Source organism: Oncorhynchus gorbuscha, linkage group LG24 (genome assembly GCF_021184085.1).
Source record: "Oncorhynchus gorbuscha isolate QuinsamMale2020 ecotype Even-year linkage group LG24, OgorEven_v1.0, whole genome shotgun sequence".
Lineage (NCBI taxonomy): Eukaryota > Metazoa > Chordata > Actinopteri > Salmoniformes > Salmonidae > Oncorhynchus > Oncorhynchus gorbuscha.
In genome coordinates this window covers 14,445,487-14,470,471 of record NC_060196.1, presented here as the reverse complement: position 1 = coordinate 14,470,471, position 24,985 = coordinate 14,445,487, and the positions used below count along the sequence as shown (strand labels likewise).

Below are 24,985 nucleotides of genomic sequence, written 5' to 3'. Positions count from 1 at the left end.
AATCAATCATTTAGTCTTCCCACACCTGTTCCCGATCCTTTTCCCTGATTAGAGTCCCTATTTCTCTCCTTGTTTTCCGTTCCTGCCCTGTCGGATCCTTATCTATTGTTCACCGTGCTGTGTCTATGTATTGCCCTGTCGTGTCGTGTTTCCCTCAGATGCTGCGTGGTGAGCAGGTGTCTGAGTCTGCTAGGTTCAAGTGCCTTCCCGAGGCAACCTGCAGTTCTTGATCAAGTCTCCAGTCTGTTCTCGTCTTTACGAGTAGTATTTTGCCTTTTGTTTTGTAAAGTATCTTTACTGGATTAAAAACTCTGTTTTCGCCAAGTCGCTTTTGGGTCCTCATTCACCTGCATAACAGAAGGATCCGACCAAGGAATGGACCCAGCGACTACAGATGCTCGTAACACTGCCGTCGAGATCCAAGGAGCCATGCTCGGCAGACACGAGCAGGAATTGTCTGCTGCTCGCCATGCCGTGGAGAACCTGGCCGCTCAGGTTTCCGACCTCTCTGGACAGTTCCAGAGTCTTCGTCTCGTGCCACCTGTTACTTCCTGGCCTGCCGAGCCTCCGGAACCTAGGGTTAATAACCCACCTTGCTACTCCGGGCAGCCCACGGAGTGCCGCTCCTTTCTCACCCAGTGTGATATTGTGTTCTCTCTCCAACCCAACACATACTCTAGCGAGAGAGCTCGGGTTGCTTACGTCATTTCACTCCTTACTGGCCGGGCTCGAGAGTGGGGCACAGCTATCTGGGAGGCAAGGGCTGATTGTTCTAACAATTACCAGAACTTTAAAGAGGAGATGATTCGGGTTTTTGACCGTTCAGTTTTTGGTGGGGAGGCTTCTAGGGCCCTGGCTTCCCTATGCCAAGGTGATCGATCCATAACGGATTACTCTATAGAGTTTCGCACTCTTGCTGCATCTAGTGACTGGAACGAGCCGGCGCTGCTCGCTCGTTTTCTGGAGGGACTCCACGCAGTGGTCAAAGATGAGATTCTCTCTCGGGAGGTTCCTTCCAGTGTGGACTCTTTGATTGCTCTCGCCATCCGCATAGAACGACGGGTAGATCTTCGTCACCAAGCTCGTGGAAGAGAGCTCGCGTCAACGGTGTTTCCCTGCTCCGCATCGCAACCATCTCCCTCCTCTGGCTCAGAGACTGAGCCCATGCAGCTGGGAGGTATTCGCATCTCGACCAAGGAGAGGGAACGGAGGATCACCAACCGCCTGTGCCTCTATTGCGGATTTGATGGACATTTTGTCAATTCATGTCCAGTAAAAGGCCAGAGCTCATCAGTAAGCGGAGGGCTACTGGTGAGCGCTACTACTCAGGTCTCTTCATCTAGATCCTGTACTACTATGTCGGTCCATCTACGCTGGACCGGTTCGGGTGCTACATGCAGTGCCTTGATTGACTCTGGGGCTGAGGGTTGTTTCATGGACGAAGCATGGGCTCGGAAACATGACATTCCTTTCATACAGTTAGACAAACCTACGCCCATGTTTGCCTTAGATGGTAGTCATCTTCCCAGTATCAGATTTGAGACACTACCTTTAACTCTCACAGTATCTGGTAACCACAGTGAGACTATTTCTTTTTTGATTTTTCGTTCACCTTTTACACCTGTTGTTTTGGGACATCCCTGGCTAGTATGTCATAATCCTTCTATTAATTGGTCTAGTAATTCTATCCTATCCTGGAACGTTTCTTGTCATGTGAAGTGTTTAATGTCTGCCATCCCTCCCATTTCTTCTGTCCCCACTTCTCAGGAGGAACCTGGCGATTTGACAGGAGTGCCGGAGGAATATCATGATCTGCGCACGGTCTTCAGTCGGTCCCGAGCCAACTCCCTTCCTCCTCACCGGTCGTATGATTGTAGTATTGATCTCCTTCCGGGGACCACTCCTCCTCGGGGTAGACTATACTCTCTGTCGGCTCCCGAACGTAAGGCTCTCGAGGATTATTTATCTGTGTCTCTTGACGCCGGTACCATAGTGCCTTCTTCCTCTCCGGCCGGGGCGGGGTTCTTTTTGTTAAGAAGAAGGACGGTACTCTGCGCCCCTGCGTGGATTATCGAGGGCTGAATGACATAACGGTTAAGAATCGTTATCCGCTTCCCCTTATGTCATCAGCCTTCGAGATTCTGCAGGGAGCCAGGTGCTTTACTAAGTTGGACCTTCGTAACGCTTACCATCTCGTGCGCATCAGAGAGGGGGACGAGTGGAAAACGGCGTTTAACACTCCGTTAGGGCATTTTGAGTACCGGGTTCTGCCGTTTGGTCTCGCCAATGCGCCAGCTGTTTTTCAGGCATTAGTTAATGATGTTCTGAGAGACATGCTGAACATCTTTGTTTTTGTCTATCTTGACGATATCCTGATTTTTTCACCGTCACTCGAGATTCATGTTCAGCACGTTCGACGTGTTCTACAGCGCCTTTTAGAGAATTGTCTCTACGTAAAGGCTGAGAAGTGCTCTTTTCATGTCTCCTCCGTTACTTTTCTCGGTTCCGTTATATCCGCTGAAGGCATTCAGATGGATTCCGCTAAGGTCCAAGCTGTCAGTGATTGGCCCGTTCCAAGGTCACGTGTCGAGTTGCAGCGCTTTTTAGGTTTCGCTAATTTCTATCGGCGTTTCATTCGTAATTTCGGTCAAGTTGCTGCCCCTCTCACAGCTCTTACTTCTGTCAAGACGTGTTTTAAGTGGTCCGGTTCCGCCCAGGGAGCTTTTGATCTTCTAAAAGAACGTTTTACGTCCGCTCCTATCCTCGTTACTCCTGACGTCACTAGACAATTCATTGTCGAGGTTGACGCTTCAGAGGTAGGCGTGGGAGCCATTCTATCCCAGCGCTTCCAGTCTGACGATAAGGTTCATCCTTGCGCTTATTTTTCTCATCGCCTGTCGCCATCTGAGCGCAATTATGATGTGGGTAACCGTGAACTGCTCGCCATCCGCTTAGCCCTAGGCGAATGGCGACAGTGGTTGGAGGGGGCGACCGTTCCTTTTGTCGTTTGGACAGACCATAAGAACCTTGAGTACATCCGTTCTGCCAAACGACTTAATGCCCGTCAAGCTCGTTGGGCGTTGTTTTTCGCTCGTTTCGAGTTTGTGATTTCTTACCGTCCGGGTAGCAAAAACACCAAGCCTGATGCCTTATCCCGTCTGTTTAGTTCTTCTGTGGCTTCTACTGATCCCGAGGGGATTCTTCCTTATGGGCGTGTTGTCGGGTTAACAGTCTGGGGAATTGAAAGACAGGTTAAGCAAGCACTCACGCACACTGCGTCGCCGCGCGCTTGTCCTAGTAACCTCCTTTTCGTTCCTGTTTCCACTCGTCTGGCTGTTCTTCAGTGGGCTCACTCTGCCAAGTTAGCTGGTCATCCCGGTGTTCGAGGCACTCTTGCGTCTATTCGCCAGCGCTTTTGGTGGCCGACTCAGGAGCGTGACACGCGCCGTTTCGTGGCTGCTTGTTCGGACTGCGCGCAGACTAAGTCGGGTAACTCTCCTCCTGCCGGTCGTCTCAGACCGCTCCCCATTCCTTCTCGACCATGGTCTCACATCGCCCTAGACTTCATAACCGGTCTGCCTTTGTCTGCGGGGAAGACTGTGATTCTTACGGTTGTCGATAGGTTCTCTAAGGCGGCACATTTCATTCCCCTCGCTAAACTTCCTTCCGCTAAGGAGACGGCACAAATCATCATCGAGAATGTGTTCAGAATTCATGGCCTCCCGTTAGACGCCGTTTCAGACAGAGGCCCGCAATTCACGTCACAGTTTTGGAGGGAGTTCTGTCGTTTGATTGGTGCGTCCGTCAGTCTCTCTTCCGGGTTTCATCCCCAGTCTAACGGTCAAGCAGAGAGGGCCAATCAGACGATTGGTCGCATACTACGCAGCCTTTCTTTCAGAAACCCTGCGTCTTGGGCAGAACAGCTCCCCTGGGCAGAATACGCTCACAACTCGCTTCCTTCGTCTGCTACCGGGTTATCTCCGTTTCAGAGTAGTCTGGGTTACCAGCCTCCTCTGTTCTCATCCCAGCTTGCCGAGTCCAGCGTTCCCTCCGCTCAAGCGTTTGTCCAACGTTGTGAGCGCACCTGGAGGAGGGTGAGGTCTGCACTTTGCCGTTACAGGGCACAGACTGTGAGAGCCGCCAATAAACGCAGGATTAAGAGTCCAAGGTATTGTTGCGGCCAGAGAGTGTGGCTTTCCACTCGCAACCTTCCTCTTACGACAGCTTCTCGTAAGTTGACTCCGCGGTTCATTGGTCCGTTCCGTGTCTCCCAGGTCGTCAATCCTGTCGCTGTGCGACTGCTTCTTCCGCGACATCTTCGTCGCGTCCATCCTGTCTTCCATGTCTCCTGTGTCAAGCCCTTTCTTCGCACCCCCGTTCGTCTTCCCTCACCCCTCCCGTCCTTGTCGAGAGCGCACCTATTTACAAGGTACGTAAGATCATGGACATGCGTTCTCGGGGACGGGGTCACCAATACTTAGTGGATTGGGAGGGTTACGGTCCTGAGGAGAGGAGTTGGGTTCCGTCTCGGGACGTGCTGGACCGTTCGCTTATTGATGATTTCCTCCGTTGCCGCCAGGGTTCCTCCTCGAGTGCGCCAGGAGGCGCTCGGTGAGTGGGGGGGTACTGTCATGTTTTGTCATTGATTATCATGTCTTGTCCCTGTGCTTCCCCTTCTATTCGTTTCCCTCTGCTGGTCTTATTAGGTTCTTTCCCTCTTTCTATCCCTCTCTCTCCCCTCCCTCTCTCACTCTCTCGCTCTCTCTTCTCTCTATCGTTCCGTTCCTGCTCCCAGCTGTTCCTATTCCCCTAATCAATCATTTAGTCTTCCCACACCTGTTCCCGATCCTTTTCCCTGATTAGAGTCCCTATTTCTCTCCTTGTTTTCCGTTCCTGCCCTGTCGGATCCTTATCTATTGTTCACCGTGCTGTGTCTATGTATTGCCCTGTCGTGTCGTGTTTCCCTCAGATGCTGCGTGGTGAGCAGGTGTCTGAGTCTGCTAGGTTCAAGTGCCTTCCCGAGGCAACCTGCAGTTCTTGATCAAGTCTCCAGTCTGTTCTCGTCTTTACGAGTAGTATTTTGCCTTTTGTTTTGTAAAGTATCTTTACTGGATTAAAAACTCTGTTTTCGCCAAGTCGCTTTTGGGTCCTCATTCACCTGCATAACAGTTTCTGACATAAAACAATTTTTTTAATGGTCTAATTATATTGGTAACCAGTTTATAATAGCAATAAGGCACTTCTGTGGTTTGTGGTAAAGGGCCAATATACCATGGCTAAGGGTTGTATCCAGGGACTCTGCGTGCCTAAAAACAGCCCTTACCCATGGTATCCTTTGGTGGTATACCACACCTCCTCAGGCCTTATTGCTTAAATATTAATATTAATATTTAGTTTGAAGAGAGTAAAGATTCCTAGAGAGAAAATGAAATAGCTGTAGGATCTTCTAAAACAACTGCTGCTACTCGGTCCCCTTCATCATTGAAATCACGGCAATAACTTTATTATTTTATATCTATTATAACTCAACATTTTATTTGTGGGATTATGCACTTTAGTTCAGTATTACTTTTAGTACCTCAAATAATATAGGAAAAATTAATTAAGTAGTATCTATTTATTTTCTGTATTGATTTATAATGTATACAGAACAAAAATATAAGCGCAACATGCAACATTTTCAAAGATGTTTCTGAGATACAGTTCATAGAAGGAAATCAGTCCATTGAAATGATTTGAAATGAGGCCCTAATCAATAGATTTCACATCACTGGGAATATAGATATGCATCTGTTGGTCACAGATACCTTAAAAAAAAAGGTAGGGGCGTGGATCAGAAAACCAGCCAGCATCAAATGTGACCACCATTTGACTCATGCAGTGCAACACATCTCATTCACATAGAGTTGATCAGGCTGTTGATTGTGGCCTGTGGAATGTTGTTCTACTACTTTCAATGGCTGTGCGAAGTTTCTGGATATTGACGGAAACTGTAACATGTTGTTGTACACGTCAATCCAGAGCATCAAAAACATGTTCAATGGGTGACATGTCTGGTGAATATCCAGGCTACGGAAGAACTGGGACATTTTCAGCTTCAAGGAATTGTGTTCAGATCCTTGGATCTTCTATTTCACCTCACAATTGACCAACACTTTGTTACGTTCATATTTTTGTTCAGTATTGGTTTGAAATTCACTGCTCGACTGATGGATCTTACAGATAATTGTATGTGTGGGGTACACAGTCTTTCATGTTGAACACTATTATTGCACACAGAGCGAGTCCATGCCATGTATTAAGTGAGTACATTTTACTCCTGAATGTATTTAGTCTCGCCATATCAGCTGGGTTGAATACTTAATGACTCAAGACATTTCATATTTTATGTTATTATTATGTTTTCAATCTAAAAACATAATTCCACATTGACATTATGGGGTATTGTGTGTCAGCCAGTGACACAATGTCTCACTCAATTTAATACATTTTAAATGTTGGCTGCAACACAACAAAAAGTGGAAAATGTCGAGATCCTGTAATACAGCTATTCTTAGATCCTTATCATTGGCATAATAATAGCCTTTATTTACTTTATCAAAGACGTGGTTTGAAGATGTGCACATCCTGGGTGTCATCAATGGTTGTCTTCATACGTATGCAGAAACATATGGGTGTGGTGTCATTGGATAAATAACCTTGTATGTTTGTGGTTTTGGCATTTCCTTAGGAAAATTAGCTTGATGAAAACAAAATAAATGTATCACAATGATTATGTAGTAGATTAATTTACATTGTGTATTGCAATCAAACACAATTGATACATTGAATGGGTCCAGTGGTGTAATCATTACAATGGCGTTTCTATTGAGCAAGTTCAGAAAACAGGGAGGGACCTTTCTGAATCTGTACAATAGAAACAATAGTTGTAGTTGTAAAACAGAACATTTTTCATCTGTTTGTACAAATGTTTGCACCCCTGGTATGTGTGTCTCCATGTACTGCTAGATTAGGAATTCAGTCATAACGTGGGGGAGGCCTCATTCATTCTTCTTCAAAAGATGATTACGGCACAACTCAGCACACCTTTTTCTACAAGGTGACATAAGCACACATTTTCCTTTACATCTCATTCATCATAATGATGTCATGAAGGTTGTGCTTTAAACTATAAAAGCTGTAGCAATGCAGGAGCTTAGTATGTATTGGAGGTGCACAGTTACTGAACACTGAGGATTTCAGCTACAACATCACAATTAACACAATTTGGTAAGTGTGTTTTTTTAAATATTGTGTTACATATATTTTTTATTATGATTAGACTTCTGTGTATTTTTAAAAGTGAACTTTTGGAAGAAACATTTGTGTATGTTAACTGACAAGGCTGTAACTCGTAAACTCCCTCTATACCGCTGTTCCTTGTCCTTGTTCAGCCATGGATTTTATCACCTCAAATCATCTCTAGTGAAATTCTTATTCCAGTTACCAAGGGTCTGATCGGAATATCTGACCCCTTGGTCCAGGAAACATCTTCTTTAACCTAGAGTGCTTTGTCCTGATAGAGGAATTCAAGGCTATAGTTTCAGACTTGCTGCAGGAGGTGTGCAAATGTTTCAATTCTTCAATTACATTCATTCATATTCATGTTTTTGCTCTGCTGTGTATGTGTTATGGTAAATGTGTAAAAACATTCTCATTACATTCTCATTTGTAAATCTACAGATTTAGTGGTAAATCTATACATTTACGGATTATAGAATAACACATGTAGTGTATCTATGTGTTTTTATTCAGCTGACCTCTTAGCCAGGTCTAAATAAAAAAATATGCCTTCTGACCTTAACAGGACTTCCTGGATAAATAAATCATGGTTAAAATAATAAATAAATAAAAAAAATACAAATGTGAACTAATTAAATATTAAATATCAAGAAAAATAACTTGGTTAAAAACATCACAAATTAAGACTTACTGTACAAAAACAGACAAAAATATTGCATTTACCATTTGTGATCTCATTCCACAATATTCAAGTTTAAATTACATTGGTCAAAGTCAATCTGTTGATAATATTTGTCTTTTACCTTCAAATGAATCATGTGTGCCCATCTCTCTGTGACCACAGACTAAAAAGAAAACAGTTTCAAAGATGAACAGAAAAAATCTCATCGTCCTTCTTATGATCATAGGTAAGTTCATTCTCTAGTCTTTAAATTGTAGATCATTATGAAATTCTAAAAGATATTCTAAAATCTATGCTTTTTTATTTGCAACAGCATCAGGGAATGCCCAAACCCCAACAACGAATGCCCCCACAACAAACACAGCTTCTGCTGCAACCACAACCACAGCTGCCCCCACGACCACCACAGCTGGCATGACGACTACCACAATTCCGGTCACAATAACCACAGCTGCTTCGACTATAACAACAGCAGCAACCACCACAATCACAGGAGCTGCCACCACAATCCCTACTGCTCCTACTACAACCACAGCTCCTGTCATGACAACCACAGATGCTCCAACTACAACAACAAATGGAGTCACAACAACCACAGTTTCTCCCACAACAACCACAGGTGATGCTACAGTCACCACAGCAGGCATCACAACTACCACAGATGCTCATTCAACAACCACAGCCGCTCCAACTACAACCTCAACTACGTCCATGATGACCACCATAGTTCCTGCCATCACAACGACACTTACAACTGCTGCAGCAGCCACCACAAACACAGTTGCTGCAACAACAACCACAGGTGCTCCAACTACAACAACAGCTACTGCTGCAACCACAACCACAGCTGCCCCCACGACCACCACAGCTGGCATGACGACTACCACAATTCCGGTCACAACAACCACAGCTTCTTCGACTACAACAACAGCAGCAACCACCACAACAACACAATCAATCACAGGAGCTGCCACCACAACCCCTACTGCTCCTACTACATCCATAGCTCTTGTCATGACAACCACAGATGCTCCAACTACAATCACAAATGGAGTCACAACATCCACAGTTTCTCCCACAACAATCACAGCTGCTGCCACAACAACCACAGACGCTCCAACTACCACTACAAATGGAGTCACAACCACAGTTTCCCCCACAACAACCACAGGTGCTGCCACTACAACCACAGGTCCTGCTACGGTCACCACAGCAGGCATCACAACTACCACAGATTCTCATTCAACAACCACAGCTGCTCCAACTACAACCACAGCTGCTGCCACGACAACCACAGATGTTCCAACTACCACAACAAATGGAGTCACAACAACCACAGCTGCTTTCACAACAACCACAGGTGCTGCAACCACAACCACAGCTGCCCCCATGACCAGCACAGCTGGCATGACAACTTCCACAATTCCGGTCACAACAACCACAGCTTCTTCGACGACAACAACAGCAGCAACCACCACAATCACAGGAGCTGCCACCACAACCCCTACTGCTCCTACTACATCCATAGCTCCTGTCATGACAACCACAGATGCTCCAACTACAAACACAAATGGAGTCACAACATCCACAGTTTCTCCCACAACAACCACAGATGCTGCCACAACAACCACAGGTGCTGCCACCACAACCACAGGTGCCGCCACGGTCACCACAGCAGGCATCACAACTACCACAGATTCTCATTCAACAACCACAGCTGTTCCAACTACAATCACAGCTACTGTTGCAACTCCAACCACAGCTGCAGCCACGACAACCACAGGTGCTCCAACTACAACAACAGCTACTGCTGCAACCACAACCACAGCTGCCCCCATGACCAGCACAGCTGGCATGACAACTTCCACAATTCCGGTCACAACAACCACAGCTTCTTCGACGACAACAACAGCAGCAACCACCACAATCACAGGAGCTGCCACCACAACCCCTACTGCTCCTACTACATCCATAGCTCCTGTCATGACAACCACAGATGCTCCAACTACAAACACAAATGGAGTCACAACATCCACAGTTTCTCCCACAACAACCACAGCTGCTGCCACAACAACCACAGGTGCTGCCACCACAACCACAGCTGCCCCCACGACCACCACAGCTGGCATGACGACGACCACAATTCCGGTCACAACAACCACAGCTGCTTGACGATAACAACAGCAGCAACCAACACAATCACAGGAGCTACCACCACAACCACTACTGCTCCTACTACAACCACAGCTCTTGTCATGACAACCACAGATGCTCCAACTACAATCACAAATGGAGTCACAACATCCACAGTTTCTCCCACAACAATCACAGCTGCTGCCACAACAACCACAGATGCTCTAACTACCACAACAAATGGAGTCACAACCACAGTTTCTCCCACAACAACCACAGGTGCTGACACGACAACCACAGGTCCTGCTACGGTCACCACAGCAGGCATCACAACTACCACAGATTCTCATTCAACAACCACAGCTGCTCCAACTACAACCACAGCTACTGCTGCAACACCAACCACAGCTGCAGCCACGACAACCACAGATGCTCCAACTACAACAACAAATGGAATCACAACAACCACAGTTTTTCCCACAACAACCACAGCTGCTTTTACAACAACCACAGGTGCTGCAACCACAACAACAGCTGCCCCCACGACCACCACAGCTGGCATGACGACTACCACAATTCCGGTCACAACAACCACAGCTGCTTCGACTACAACAACAGCAGCAACCACCACAATCACAGGAGCTGCCACCACAACCGCTACTGCTCTTACTACATCCATAGCTCCTGTCATGACAACAACAGATGCTCCAACTACAACAACAAATGGAGTCACAACAACCACAGTTTTTCCCACAACAACAACAGCTGCTTTCACAACAACCACAGCAGCAACCACCAAAATCACAGGAGCTGCCACCACAACCGCTACTGCTCTTACTACATCCATAGCTCCTGTCATGACAACCACAGATTCTCCAACTACAACCACAAATGGAGTCACAACATCCACAGTTTCTCCCACAACAATCACAGCTGCTGCCACAACAACCACAGGTGCTGCCACCACAACCACACGTGCCGCCACGGTCACCACAGCAGGCATCACAACTACCACAGTTGCTCATTCAACATCCACAGCTGCTCCAACTACAACCACAGCTACTGTTGCAACTCCAACCACAGCTGCCCCCACGACCACCACAGCTGGCATGACGACGACCACAATTCCGGTCACAACAACCACAGCTGCTTCGACGATAACAACAGCAGCAACCAACACAATCACAGGAGCTACCACCACAACCACTACTGCTCCTACTACAACCACAGCTCTTGTCATGACAACCACAGATGCTCCAACTACAATCACAAATGGAGTCACAACATCCACAGTTTCTCCCACAACAATCACAGCTGCTGCCACAACAACCACAGATGCTCTAACTACCACAACAAATGGAGTCACAACCACAGTTTCTCCCACAACAACCACAGGTGCTGCCACGACAACCACAGGTCCTGCTACGGTCACCACAGCAGGCATCACAACTACCACAGATTCTCATTCAACAACCACAGCTGCTCCAACTACAACCACAGCTACTGCTGCAACACCAACCACAGCTGCAGCCACGACAACAACAGATGCTCCAACTACAACAACAAATGGAGTCACAACAACCACAGTTTTTCCCACAACAACAACAGCTGCTTTCACAACAACCACAGCAGCAACCACCACAATCACAGGAGCTGCCACCACAACCCCTACTGCTCCTACTACATCCATAGCTCCTGTCATGACAACCACAGATGCTCCAACTACAAACACAAATGGAGTCACAACATCCACAGTTTCTCCCACAACAACCACAGATGCTGCCACAACAACCACAGGTGCTGCCACCACAACCACAGGTGCCGCCACGGTCACCACAGCAGGCATCACAACTACCACAGATTCTCATTCAACAACCACAGCTGTTCCAACTACAATCACAGCTACTGTTGCAACTCCAACCACAGCTGCAGCCACGACAACCACAGGTGCTCCAACTACAACAACAGCTACTGCTGCAACCACAACCACAGCTGCCCCCATGACCAGCACAGCTGGCATGACAACTTCCACAATTCCGGTCACAACAACCACAGCTTCTTCGACGACAACAACAGCAGCAACCACCACAATCACAGGAGCTGCCACCACAACCCCTACTGCTCCTACTACATCCATAGCTCCTGTCATGACAACCACAGATGCTCCAACTACAAACACAAATGGAGTCACAACATCCACAGTTTCTCCCACAACAACCACAGCTGCTGCCACAACAACCACAGGTGCTGCCACCACAACCACAGCTGCCCCCACGACCACCACAGCTGGCATGACGACGACCACAATTCCGGTCACAACAACCACAGCTGCTTCGACGATAACAACAGCAGCAACCAACACAATCACAGGAGCTACCACCACAACCACTACTGCTCCTACTACAACCACAGCTCTTGTCATGACAACCACAGATGCTCCAACTACAATCACAAATGGAGTCACAACATCCACAGTTTCTCCCACAACAATCACAGCTGCTGCCACAACAACCACAGATGCTCTAACTACCACAACAAATGGAGTCACAACCACAGTTTCTCCCACAACAACCACAGGTGCTGACACGACAACCACAGGTCCTGCTACGGTCACCACAGCAGGCATCACAACTACCACAGATTCTCATTCAACAACCACAGCTGCTCCAACTACAACCACAGCTACTGCTGCAACACCAACCACAGCTGCAGCCACGACAACCACAGATGCTCCAACTACAACAACAAATGGAATCACAACAACCACAGTTTTTCCCACAACAACCACAGCTGCTTTCACAACAACCACAGGTGCTGCAACCACAACAACAGCTGCCCCCACGACCACCACAGCTGGCATGACGACTACCACAATTCCGGTCACAACAACCACAGCTGCTTCGACTACAACAACAGCAGCAACCACCACAATCACAGGAGCTGCCACCACAACCGCTACTGCTCTTACTACATCCATAGCTCCTGTCATGACAACAACAGATGCTCCAACTACAACAACAAATGGAGTCACAACAACCACAGTTTTTCCCACAACAACAACAGCTGCTTTCACAACAACCACAGCAGCAACCACCAAAATCACAGGAGCTGCCACCACAACCGCTACTGCTCTTACTACATCCATAGCTCCTGTCATGACAACCACAGATGCTCCAACTACAACCACAAATGGAGTCACAACATCCACAGTTTCTCCCACAACAATCACAGCTGCTGCCACAACAACCACAGGTGCTGCCACCACAACCACACGTGCCGCCACGGTCACCACAGCAGGCATCACAACTACCACAGTTGCTCATTCAACATCCACAGCTGCTCCAACTACAACCACAGCTACTGTTGCAACTCCAACCACAGCTGCCCCCACGACCACCACAGCTGGCATGACGACGACCACAATTCCGGTCACAACAACCACAGCTGCTTCGACGATAACAACAGCAGCAACCAACACAATCACAGGAGCTACCACCACAACCACTACTGCTCCTACTACAACCACAGCTCTTGTCATGACAACCACAGATGCTCCAACTACAATCACAAATGGAGTCACAACATCCACAGTTTCTCCCACAACAATCACAGCTGCTGCCACAACAACCACAGATGCTCTAACTACCACAACAAATGGAGTCACAACCACAGTTTCTCCCACAACAACCACAGGTGCTGCCACGACAACCACAGGTCCTGCTACGGTCACCACAGCAGGCATCACAACTACCACAGATTCTCATTCAACAACCACAGCTGCTCCAACTACAACCACAGCTACTGCTGCAACACCAACCACAGCTGCAGCCACGACAACAACAGATGCTCCAACTACAACAACAAATGGAGTCACAACAACCACAGTTTTTCCCACAACAACAACAGCTGCTTTCACAACAACCACAGCAGCAACCACCAAAATCACAGGAGCTGCCACCACAACCGCTACTGCTACTACTACATCCATAGCTCCTGTCATGACAACCACAGATGCTCCAACTACAACCACAAATGGAGTCACAACATCCACAGTTTCTCCCACAACAATCACAGCTGCTGCCACAACAACCTCAGGTGCTGCCACCACAACCACACGTGCCGCCACGGTCACCACAGCAGGCATCACAACTACCACAGTTGCTCATTCAACATCCACAGCTGCTCCAACTACAACCACAGCTACTGTTGCAACTCCAACCACAGCTGCCCCCACGACCACCACAGCTGGCATGACGACGACCACAATTCCGGTCACAACAACCACAGCTGCTTCGACGATAACAACAGCAGCAACCAACACAATCACAGGAGCTACCACCACAACCACTACTGCTCCTACTACAACCACAGCTCTTGTCATGACAACCACAGATGCTCCAACAACAATCACAAATGGAGTCACAACATCCACAGTTTCTCCCACAACAATCACAGCTGCTGCCACAACAACCACAGATGCTCTAACTACCACAACAAATGGAGTCACAACCACAGTTTCTCCCACAACAACCACAGGTGCTGCCACGACAACCACAGGTCCTGCTACGGTCACCACAGCAGGCATCACAACTACCACAGATTCTCATTCAACAACCACAGCTGCTCCAACTACAACCACAGCTACTGCTGCAACACCAACCACAGCTGCAGCCACGACAACAACAGATGCTCCAACTACAACAACAAATGGAGTCACAACAACCACAGTTTTTCCCACAACAACCACAGCTGCTTTCACAACAACCACAGGTGCTGCAACCACAACCACAGCTGTCCCCACAACCACCACAGCTGGCATGACGACTACCACAATTCCGGTCACAAAAACCACAGCAGCTTCGACGATAACAACAGCAGCAACCAACACAATCACAGGAGCTACCACCACAACCACTACTGCTCCTACTACAACCACAGCTCTTGTCATGACAACAGCAGATGCTCCAACTACAACCACAAATGGAGTCACAACATCCACAGTTTCTCCCACGACAATCGCAGCTGCTGCCACAACAACCACAGGTGCTGCCACCACAACCACAGGTGCCGCCACGGTCACCACAGCAGGCATCACAACTACCACAGTTGCTCATTCAACATCCACAGCTGCTCCAACTACAACCAAAGCTACTGTTGCAACTCCAACCACAGCTGCCCCCACGACCACCACAGCTGACATGACGACTACCACAATTCCGGCCACAACAACCACAGCTGCTTCGACGATAACAACAGCAGCAACCAACACAATCACAGGAGCTACCACCACAACCACTACTGCTCCTACTACAACCACAGCTCTTGTCATGACAACCACAGATGCTCCAACTACAATCACAAATGGAGTCACAACATCCACAGTTTCTCCCACAACAATCACAGCTGCTGCCACAACAACCACAGATGCTACAACGACCACAACAAATGGAGTCACAACCACAGTTTCTCCCACAACAACCACAGGTGCTGCCATGACAACCACAGATCCTGCTACGGTCACCACAGCAGGCATCACAACTACCACAGATTCTCATTCAACAACCACAGCTGCTCCAACTACAACCACAGCTACTGCTGCAACACCAACCACAGCTGCAGCCACGACAACCACAGATGCTCCAACTACAACAACAAATGGAGTCACAACAACCACAGTTTTTCCCACAACAACCACAGCTGCTTTCACAACAACCACAGGTGCTGCAACCAGAACCACAGCTGTCCCCACAACCACCACAGCTGGCATGACGACTACCACAATTCCGGTCACAAAAACCACAGCAGCTTCGACGATAACAACAGCAGCAACCAACACAATCACAGGATCTACCACCACAACCACTACTGCTCCTACTACAACCACAGCTCTTGTCATGACAACAGCAGATGCTCCAACTACAACCACAAATGGAGTCACAACATCCACAGTTTCTCCCACGACAATCGCAGCTGCTGCCAAAACAACCACAGATGCTCCAACTACCACAACAAATGGAGTCACAACCACAGTTTCTCCCACAACAACCACAGGTGCTGCCACGACAACCACAGGTCCTGCTACGGTCACCACAGCAGGCATCACAACTACCACAGGTGCTGCAACCACAACCACAGGTGCTGCAACCACAACCACAGGTGCCCCCACAACCACCACAGCAGGCATCACAACTACCACAGTTGCTCATTCAACATCCACAGCTGCTCCAACTACAACCACAGCTATTGTTGCAACTCCAACCACAGTTGCCCCCACGACCACCACAGCTGGCATGACTCCAACCACAGTTGCCCCCACGACCACCACAGCTGGCATGACGACTACCACAATTCCGGTCGCAACAACCACAGCTGCTTTGACTACAACAACAGCAGCAACCACCACAATCACAGGAGCTGCCACCACAACCCCTACTGCTCCTACTACATCCATAGCTCCTGTCATGACAACCACAGATGCTCCAACTACAACCACAAATGGAGTCACAACCACAGTTTCTCCCACAACAACCACAGATGCTGCCACGACAACCACAGGTCCTGCTACGGTCACCACATCAGGCATCACAACTACCACAGATTCTCATTCAACAACCACAGCTGCTCCAACTACAACCACAGCTACTGCTGCAACACCAACTACAGCTGCAGCCACGACAACCACAGATGCTCCAACTACAACAACAAATGGAGTCACAACAAGCACAGTTTTTCCCACAACAACAACAGATGCTTTCACAACAACCACAGGTGCTGCAACCACAACCACAGCTGCCCCCACGACCACCAGAGCTGGCATGACGACTACCACAATTCCGGCCACAACAACCACAGCTGCTTCGACGATAACAACAGCAGCAACCAACACAATCACAGGAGCTGCCACCACAACCCCTACTGCTCCTACTACATCCATAGCTCCTGTCATGACAACCACAGATGCTCCAACTACAACCACAAATGGAGTCACAACATCCACAGCTGCTGCCACAACAACCACAGGTGCTGCCACCACAACCACAGGTGCCGCCACGGTCACCACAGCAGGCATCACAACTACCACAGCTGCTCCAACTACAACCACAGCTACTGCTGCAACACCAACCACAGGTGCAGCCACGACAACCACAGATGCTCCAACTACAACAACAAATGGAGTCACAACAACCACAGTTTTTCCCACAACAACCACAGCTGCTTTCACAACAACCACAGGTGCTGCAACCACAACCACAGCTGCCCCCACGACCACCACAGCTGGCATGACGACGACCACAATTCCGGTCACAACAACCACAGCTGCTTCGACGATAACAACAGCAGCAACCAACACAATCACAGGAGCTACCACCACAACCACTACTGCTCCTACTACAACCACAGCTCTTGTCATGACAACCACAGATGCTACAACGACCACAACAAATGGAGTCACAACCACAGTTTCTCCCACAACAACCACAGGTGCTGCCACGACAACCACAGGTCCTGCTACGGTCACCACAGCAGGCATCACAACTACCACAGATTCTCATTCAACAACCACAGCTGCTCCAACTACAACCACAGCTACTGCTGCAACACCAACCACAGCTGCAGCCACGACAACCACAGATGCTCCAACTACAACCACAAATGGAGTCACAACATCCACAGTTTCTCCCACAACAAACACAGCTGCTGCCACAACAACCACAGGTGCTGCCACCACAACCACAGGTGCCGCCACGGTCACCACAGCAGGCATCACAACTACCACAGATTCTCATTCAACAACCACAGCTGCTCCAACTACAACCACAGCTACTGCTGCAACACCAACCACAGCTGCAGCCACGACAACCACAGATGCTCCAACTACAACCACAAATGGAGTCACAACATCCACAGTTTCTCCCACAACAAACACAGCTGCTGCCACAACAACCACAGGTGCTGCCACCACAACCACAGGTGCCGCCACGGTCACCACAGCAGGCATTACAACTACCACAGTTGCTCATTCAACATCCACAGTTGCTCCAACTACAACCACAGCTACTGTTGCAACTACAACCACAGCTGCCCCCACGACCACCACAGCTGGCATGACGACTACCACAATTCCGGTCACAACAACCACAGCTTCTTCGACTACAACAACAGCAGCAACCACCACAATCACAGGAGCTGCCACCACAACCCCTACTGCTGCTACTACATCCATAGCTCCTGTCATGACAACCACAGATGCTCCAACTACAACCACAAATGGAGTCACAACATCCACAGTTTCTCCCACAACAACAACAGCTGCTTTCACAACAACCACAGGTGCTGCAACCACAACCACAGCTGCCCCCACGACCACCACAGCTGGCATGACAACTACCACAATTCCAGTCACAACAACCACAGCTGCTTCGACTATAACAACAGCAGCAACCAACACAATCACAGGAGCTACCACCACAACCACTACTGCTCCTACTACAACCACAGCTCTTGTCATGACAACTACAGATGCTCCAACTACAACCACAAATGGAGTCAGAACATCCACAGTTTCTCCCACAACAATCACAGCTGCTGCCACAACAACCACAGGTGCTGCAACCACAACCACAGCTGCCCCCACGACCACCACAGCTGGCATGACGACGACCACAATTCCGGTCACAACAACCACAGCTGCTTCGACGATAACAACAGCAGCAACCAACACAATCACAGGAGCTACCACCACAACCACTACTGCTCCTACTACAACCACAGCTCTTGTCATGACAACCACAGATGCTCCAACTACAACCACAAATGGAGTCACAACATCCACAGTTTCTCCCACAACAATCACAGCTGCTGCCACAACAACCACAGATGCTCCAACTACCACAACAAATGAAGTCACAACCACAGTTTCTCCCACAACAACCACAGGTGCTGCCACGACAACCACAGGTCCTGCTACGGTCACCACAGCAGGCATCACAACTGCCACAGATTCTCAATCAACAACAACAGCTGCTCCAACTACAACCACAGCTACTACTGCAACACCAACCACAGCTGCAGCCACGACAACCACAGATGCTCCAACTACAACAACAAATGGAGTAACAACCACAGTTTTTCCCACAACAACCAAAGCTGCTTTCACAACAACCACAGGTGCTGCAACCACAACCACAGCTGCCCCCACGACCACCACAGCTGGCCTGACGACTACCACAATTCCGATTACAACAACCACAGCTGCTTCGACTACAACAACAGCAGCTGCCCCACAACCCCTACTGCTCCTACTACATCCATAGCTCCTGTCATGACAACCACAGATGCTCCAACTACAACCACAAATGGAGTCACAACATCCACAGTTTCTCCCAAATCAACCACAGCTGCTGCCACAACAACCACAGGTGCTGCCACCACAAACACAGGTGCCGCCACGGTCACCAAAGCAGGCATCACAACTACCACAGTTGCTCATTCAACATCCACAGCTGCTCCAACTACAACCACAGCTACTGTTGCAACTCCAACCACATCTGCCCCCACGACCACCACAGCTGGCATGACGACTACCACAATTCCGGTCACAACAACCACAGCTGCTTCGACTATAACAACAGCAGAAACCAACACTATCACAGGAGCTACCACCACAACCACTACTGCTCCTACTACAACCACAGCTCTTGTCATGACAACCACAGCTCCTGTCATGACAACCACAGCTGCTGCCACAACAACCACAGGTGCCGCCACGGTCACCACAGCAGGCATCACAACTACCACAGTTGCTCATTCAACATCCACAGCTGCTCCAACTACAACCTCAACTACGTCCACAGATGCTCCAACTACAAACACTGTTGGCGTTGCAAAAACCACAGCTTCACCAACTACAACTACAGCTGCTTCCTCTACAACCACAGCTGCTGCCACTTCAACCACAACAGCTGCTCCCACAACTACAGCTGCCACCACAATAACCACAGATTCTCTAACTACAAACACAGCTACTGCCACATCAACAACTTATCCAACTACAACCACAGTAGCTTCCTCTGCAACCACACATTCTGCCACAACAACTATACCTGCTGCCACTATTACCACAGCTGCTCAAACTGCAACCAACGCAGCAGCCAACACAACCACAGCAGCTGCCACAACAACCATAGTTGCTGCCATGACAACCACAGCATCTCCAACTACAATCACAGCTGACAAAACAACAACCACATCTTCTGCCCCAACAACTACGGCTGCTTCCTCTACAACCACAGCTGCCTCCTCTACAACCACAGCTGCTTCCTCTACAACCACAGCTGCTTCTTCTACAACCACAGCTGCTTCTTCTACAACCACAGCTGCTTCCTCTACAACCACAGCTGCTTCCTCTACAACCACAGTTGCTGCCATAACAACTATACCTGCTCCCACAACCACCACAGCCACCGCTACCACAACTAAGTCAACAGCGGCACCGACAGCGAATGAGGGGTCAGTGGGATTAGGATTCAGAATGTTCCGTGCATTCCAAAGTGACTATACTGATTCTTCCACAACAGCATATCAGGAACTGGCAGAAAATGTTACCACAGAGGTAATCAGCTCATCTTTTAACAACATTGTGTCACTAACATTGTGTCACTGACTTCACTGTTGATATTATTGATGCTAATTTGTTTCTTTTTTTACAGGTGAATCATGGTTACAAAAGAATTTACCCTTTAACATACGTAAGGTGTAGGATTATTCAGTTCACGTAAGTAACAATAATTGTTTTTTGTAAGTCTATGAATCTCTCCATTCAAATAGAATTATCTCGAAATAACAGTGATATAAGTTTGAATAATATATTAAGAAAACAAATACAAATAATTACTATACATTGTCTTGTTTTCTTAATACTTTCTTGGAAACAATGGTTTTAGGCCGTCATTGGAAATAAGAATTTGTTCTTAACTGACTTGCCTAGTTGAATAAAGGTTAAAAAAAATGTTTTAAAAAGATCTGACCTCGAAATGAAAATGAAATCTTTCTATATCTCATTGTTTACAGGAGAGGGTCAATTATTGTCAACATGACCCTTATTTTCAAGAACCAGACAGTGGTTCCCAATGTAACGAGTGTGGAGCAGGGATTGAATGACTCTCTGTCTCACGGGAACACCTTCCTCGACGTTGACACAACCTCCATTACTGCAAGTAAGTTAAGCCATCACTGCTGACCTTGTCATTGTCGTCACTCTCCACATTGACTTATGACACTCTATATTGGGTACATTTTTATGAGAACTTCTGTGGTGTTACAGGAACTACAACTTCTGCAGCCACCACAGTTGCCGCAACTACCACAGCCACCACAACAACCACAGCCACCCCCACAACAACAACAACAACTGGTCCTACACCAAACACAGCTGCTTCAACAACATCTGTTATTGTATCAACAATAAACAATGCTGCCGCCTCCAGTGGAATAAGCTACAAGACAAGTCTACTCATCTGTCTTGTTATGTTGTCACAACTGCTTGACTAATACTGATATAACTGATCACCACTGTGACAGGGAAACTTAACAACAATGTAATCATATTAATTATTAAAACTGTATACTATTTATTGAACAGCTTGAGGATAATGTAAAAAAAGATAGCTGTTCTACCAATTATCAACAGGATTTTAAGAATCTTGATAGTTATTCCTTCTACTTACTGCACTAATACTTATTGTAACTGAATGGTGTATTTATACTGTTTTGTAATTCACTATTACTCATACTTTGAATGAAGAAAATGCTGGGTTCGTTTTCTGTTCCGGATTAATGAAGAAATTAAATTAAATGCAATCCATTACCTGAAAAGACATTCACTTCCCTTAAGTTACATTTCAATAATTATTATTGTGTGCCAACTGCATCTGGTATGTCTTGTTCACATACAGCATAAATACCACTTTATTTCTATGATAGGAATGAGATATGAATATCAGAAGATCTATTTCAAGCCGAACAGGACATTTGTTTACAATGGCAACAACAACAAAAAGACAATGGTTATGATAAGTTTGGACAGTAATCGCAGAAAGGGCTTTTCTAAATTCATGAATATCTGAAGGTATGTTTCATAGGTCAAAATTCATTAAAATATTAGACTGGCTGTATTACGTTACTGGGTGTTTGTGAAGTGAAATATGTTGTCAACACACTTTAAAAATGGGATAAACGAGATTAGCCCTTTCAGATATAATTTTTTGTTCCGCTTACGCATTTCATTGTTCATCTCCTATCGTCTTGAGGGAGGGCTTTGAACACACCTCAACCATTCTTTTGTCACCCTGATTTCACCAATTGTGTATCTATGTATGATGATTGCCTCGCCTGGTTCACCAACTACTTCTCCGATAGGGTTCAGTATGTCAAATCGGAGGGCCTGTTGTCCGGACCTCTGGCAGTCTCTATGGGGGTGCCACAGGGTTCAATTCTCGGGCCTACTCTCTTCTCTGTATACATCAATGATGTTGCTCTCGCTGCTGATGATTCTTTGATCCACCTCTACGCAGACGACACCATTCTATATACCTCTGGCCCTTCTTTGGACACTGTGTTAACTAACCTCCAGATGAGCTTCAATGCCATACAACTCTCCTTCCGTGGCCTCCAACTGCTCTTCAATGCAAGTAAAACTAAATGCATGCTCTTCAACCGATCGCTGCTCGCACCTGCCCGCCAGTCCAGCATCACTACTCTGAACTTGTATGTTGACAACTACAAATACCTAGGTGTCTGGTTAGACTGTAAACTCTCCTTCCAGACTCACATTAAACATCTCCAATCCAAAATTAAATCTAGAATTGGCTACCAATTTCGCATTAAAGCATCCTTCACTCATGCTGCCAAACATACCCTTGTAATACTGACCATCCTACCGATCCTCGACTTTGGCGGTCATTTACAAAATAGCCTCCAATACCCTACTCAACAAATTGGATAGCAGCACCCACCCGTAGCACATGCTCCAGCAGGTATATCTCACTGGTCACCCCCAATGGCCGCCTCTCCTTCCAGTTCTCTGCTGACAATGACTGGAACAAACTGCAAAAATCTCTGAAGTTGGAGACTCTTACCTCCCTCACTAACTTTAAGCACCAGCTGTCTGAGCAGCTCACAGATCACTGCACCTGTACATAGCTCATCTGTAAATAGCCCTTCCAACTACCTCATCCCCATACTGTATTTATTTCTTTATCTTGCTCCTTTGCACCCCAGTATCACTACTTGCACATTCATCTTCTGCTCATCCTACCATTCCAGTGTTTAATTACTATATCGTAATTACTTCGCCACCATGGCCTATGTATTGCCTTACCTCTCTTATCCTACCTCATTTGCAAATGCTGTATATAAATTTTTCTACTGTATTATTGATTGTATGTTTGCTTATGCCATGTGTAACTCTGTGTTGTTGTATGTGTCGAACTGCTTTACTTTATTCTTGGCCAGTTCGCAGTTGCAAATGAGAACTTGTTGTCAACTAGTTTACCTGGTTAAATAAAGGTCAAATAAAACAATTAAAATAAAATAATTGATGAAAATTGGTAACAACATTAACCAAATAAGAGCATCATTACAACACTAATCTAATCTAAAAACTATATTGTGTGCCTCTGTGTGGGTGGTGTGGGGAAGACAGACAGAGAGACCTAGAAGTTAACATCGGGATTGGGTACAATCCTAGATCTATGATCAGGGGCAACTATTCAGGGTAAGGGGGTTCAGAGGCGATGAAACACACAACGAGACATTTTGAGCAGGATGTCAGCGCAGCATCAGCTCTGTAATAATCTTCCTCAGTTCTGATTTGCTAGCTCTTCTCAACTTTAATTAGGACAAGCATAGAAAAAGAAAGAATAGAATGGGAGACAGAGAGTACAAGGGCTGTTACTCTGAGGGTAAAAAGACAGGTGACAAGGGAGATGTCAAGCTGGTGTCGTATGTGTGTATATGTGTGTGTGTACTTACCTCACTAGAGGTCTTAATTCCAACTCTGAGCTCTTGGAAGAATGGGGCAAATGGAGGGGTTGAGAAAAGCTGGCTTTCTTTGGGTCACCTTGTCATGCACTTTGTTCCATCTTCAGGGTTCATCATCTTGGGTTGATTCCAACCTACAGCATATATCCAACATAGTCTGTGAAATCAATTGAGGCAATGAACAAATACAAATAAAACAAGAAGACACACCTTCTTCAAACCACTTGCTAACTAACAAAACATTGCTACACAATTCCGCAGATTATTTGACCAGACTATTTTTTTTCTGTGCCACCAAATGTTTGCATGCCACTTGTGAAGTGAACAGGTTAACTAATCCTGTTATATTGTATGGAACAATGTTGTTTAAATTAATCTAAATGGTTAGCGGGGACAGGGTATACCGACACTCCTGGCCTGCAAAACAATGACCGATGACATATGTCGCCCAGCTGAGAGGCGACCGAACGAATCCCACAGGGTTGAGGAGGTCACTGTGTCCTGGTGTGGTTGCCATTCATGCTCTCCCCATTGACTAGTAGACTATATCACGGTGACATCTAGATGGCTACCAATATGAGTTCATTATTGTGTAAGCTGACATCTTGCCTGAAATATAATTATAGGAGGGAAAAGTTAATAGCTTCCGCCCGCGACACTGTGATAGGCTACAGCTGCCCACTGCACCATAGGTCAGCAAGCTGCTCAATACAACACTGGTCAATAGCACATTGTTTATTAGTATGTGTAAAATGCTGCCTGTCAACCGGACAAAACGTTGCACTGGTAATATACTGTGAGTTCCAAACAGTGACACATTTGTTGTTTTGGCTTTGTACTCCAGCACTT

At 47.0% G+C, this 24,985-nt stretch overlaps 1 protein-coding gene across 1 annotated transcript in view; it reads left to right on the top strand.

Moving 5' to 3' along the window:
- The window catches only part of LOC124013313 (filaggrin-like), a 49,326-nt gene that overhangs the window by 1,522 nt on the left and 22,819 nt on the right, over positions 1-24,985 (top strand). Inside the window, exons 2-15 of the mRNA XM_046327583.1 lie at positions 8,646-8,765; positions 8,991-9,838; positions 9,939-10,111; positions 10,376-10,407; positions 10,862-11,491; positions 11,705-12,673; positions 13,160-13,789; positions 14,003-14,632; positions 14,867-15,139; positions 15,332-15,580; positions 15,815-17,224; positions 17,330-18,930; positions 19,034-19,209; positions 19,349-20,282. Of these exons, the coding sequence (XP_046183539.1) occupies positions 8,646-8,765; positions 8,991-9,838; positions 9,939-10,111; positions 10,376-10,407; positions 10,862-11,491; positions 11,705-12,673; positions 13,160-13,789; positions 14,003-14,632; positions 14,867-15,139; positions 15,332-15,580; positions 15,815-17,224; positions 17,330-18,930; positions 19,034-19,209; positions 19,349-20,282 (8,675 nt within the window). The remainder of the gene's footprint in view (positions 1-8,645; positions 8,766-8,990; positions 9,839-9,938; positions 10,112-10,375; positions 10,408-10,861; positions 11,492-11,704; positions 12,674-13,159; positions 13,790-14,002; positions 14,633-14,866; positions 15,140-15,331; positions 15,581-15,814; positions 17,225-17,329; positions 18,931-19,033; positions 19,210-19,348; positions 20,283-24,985) is intronic.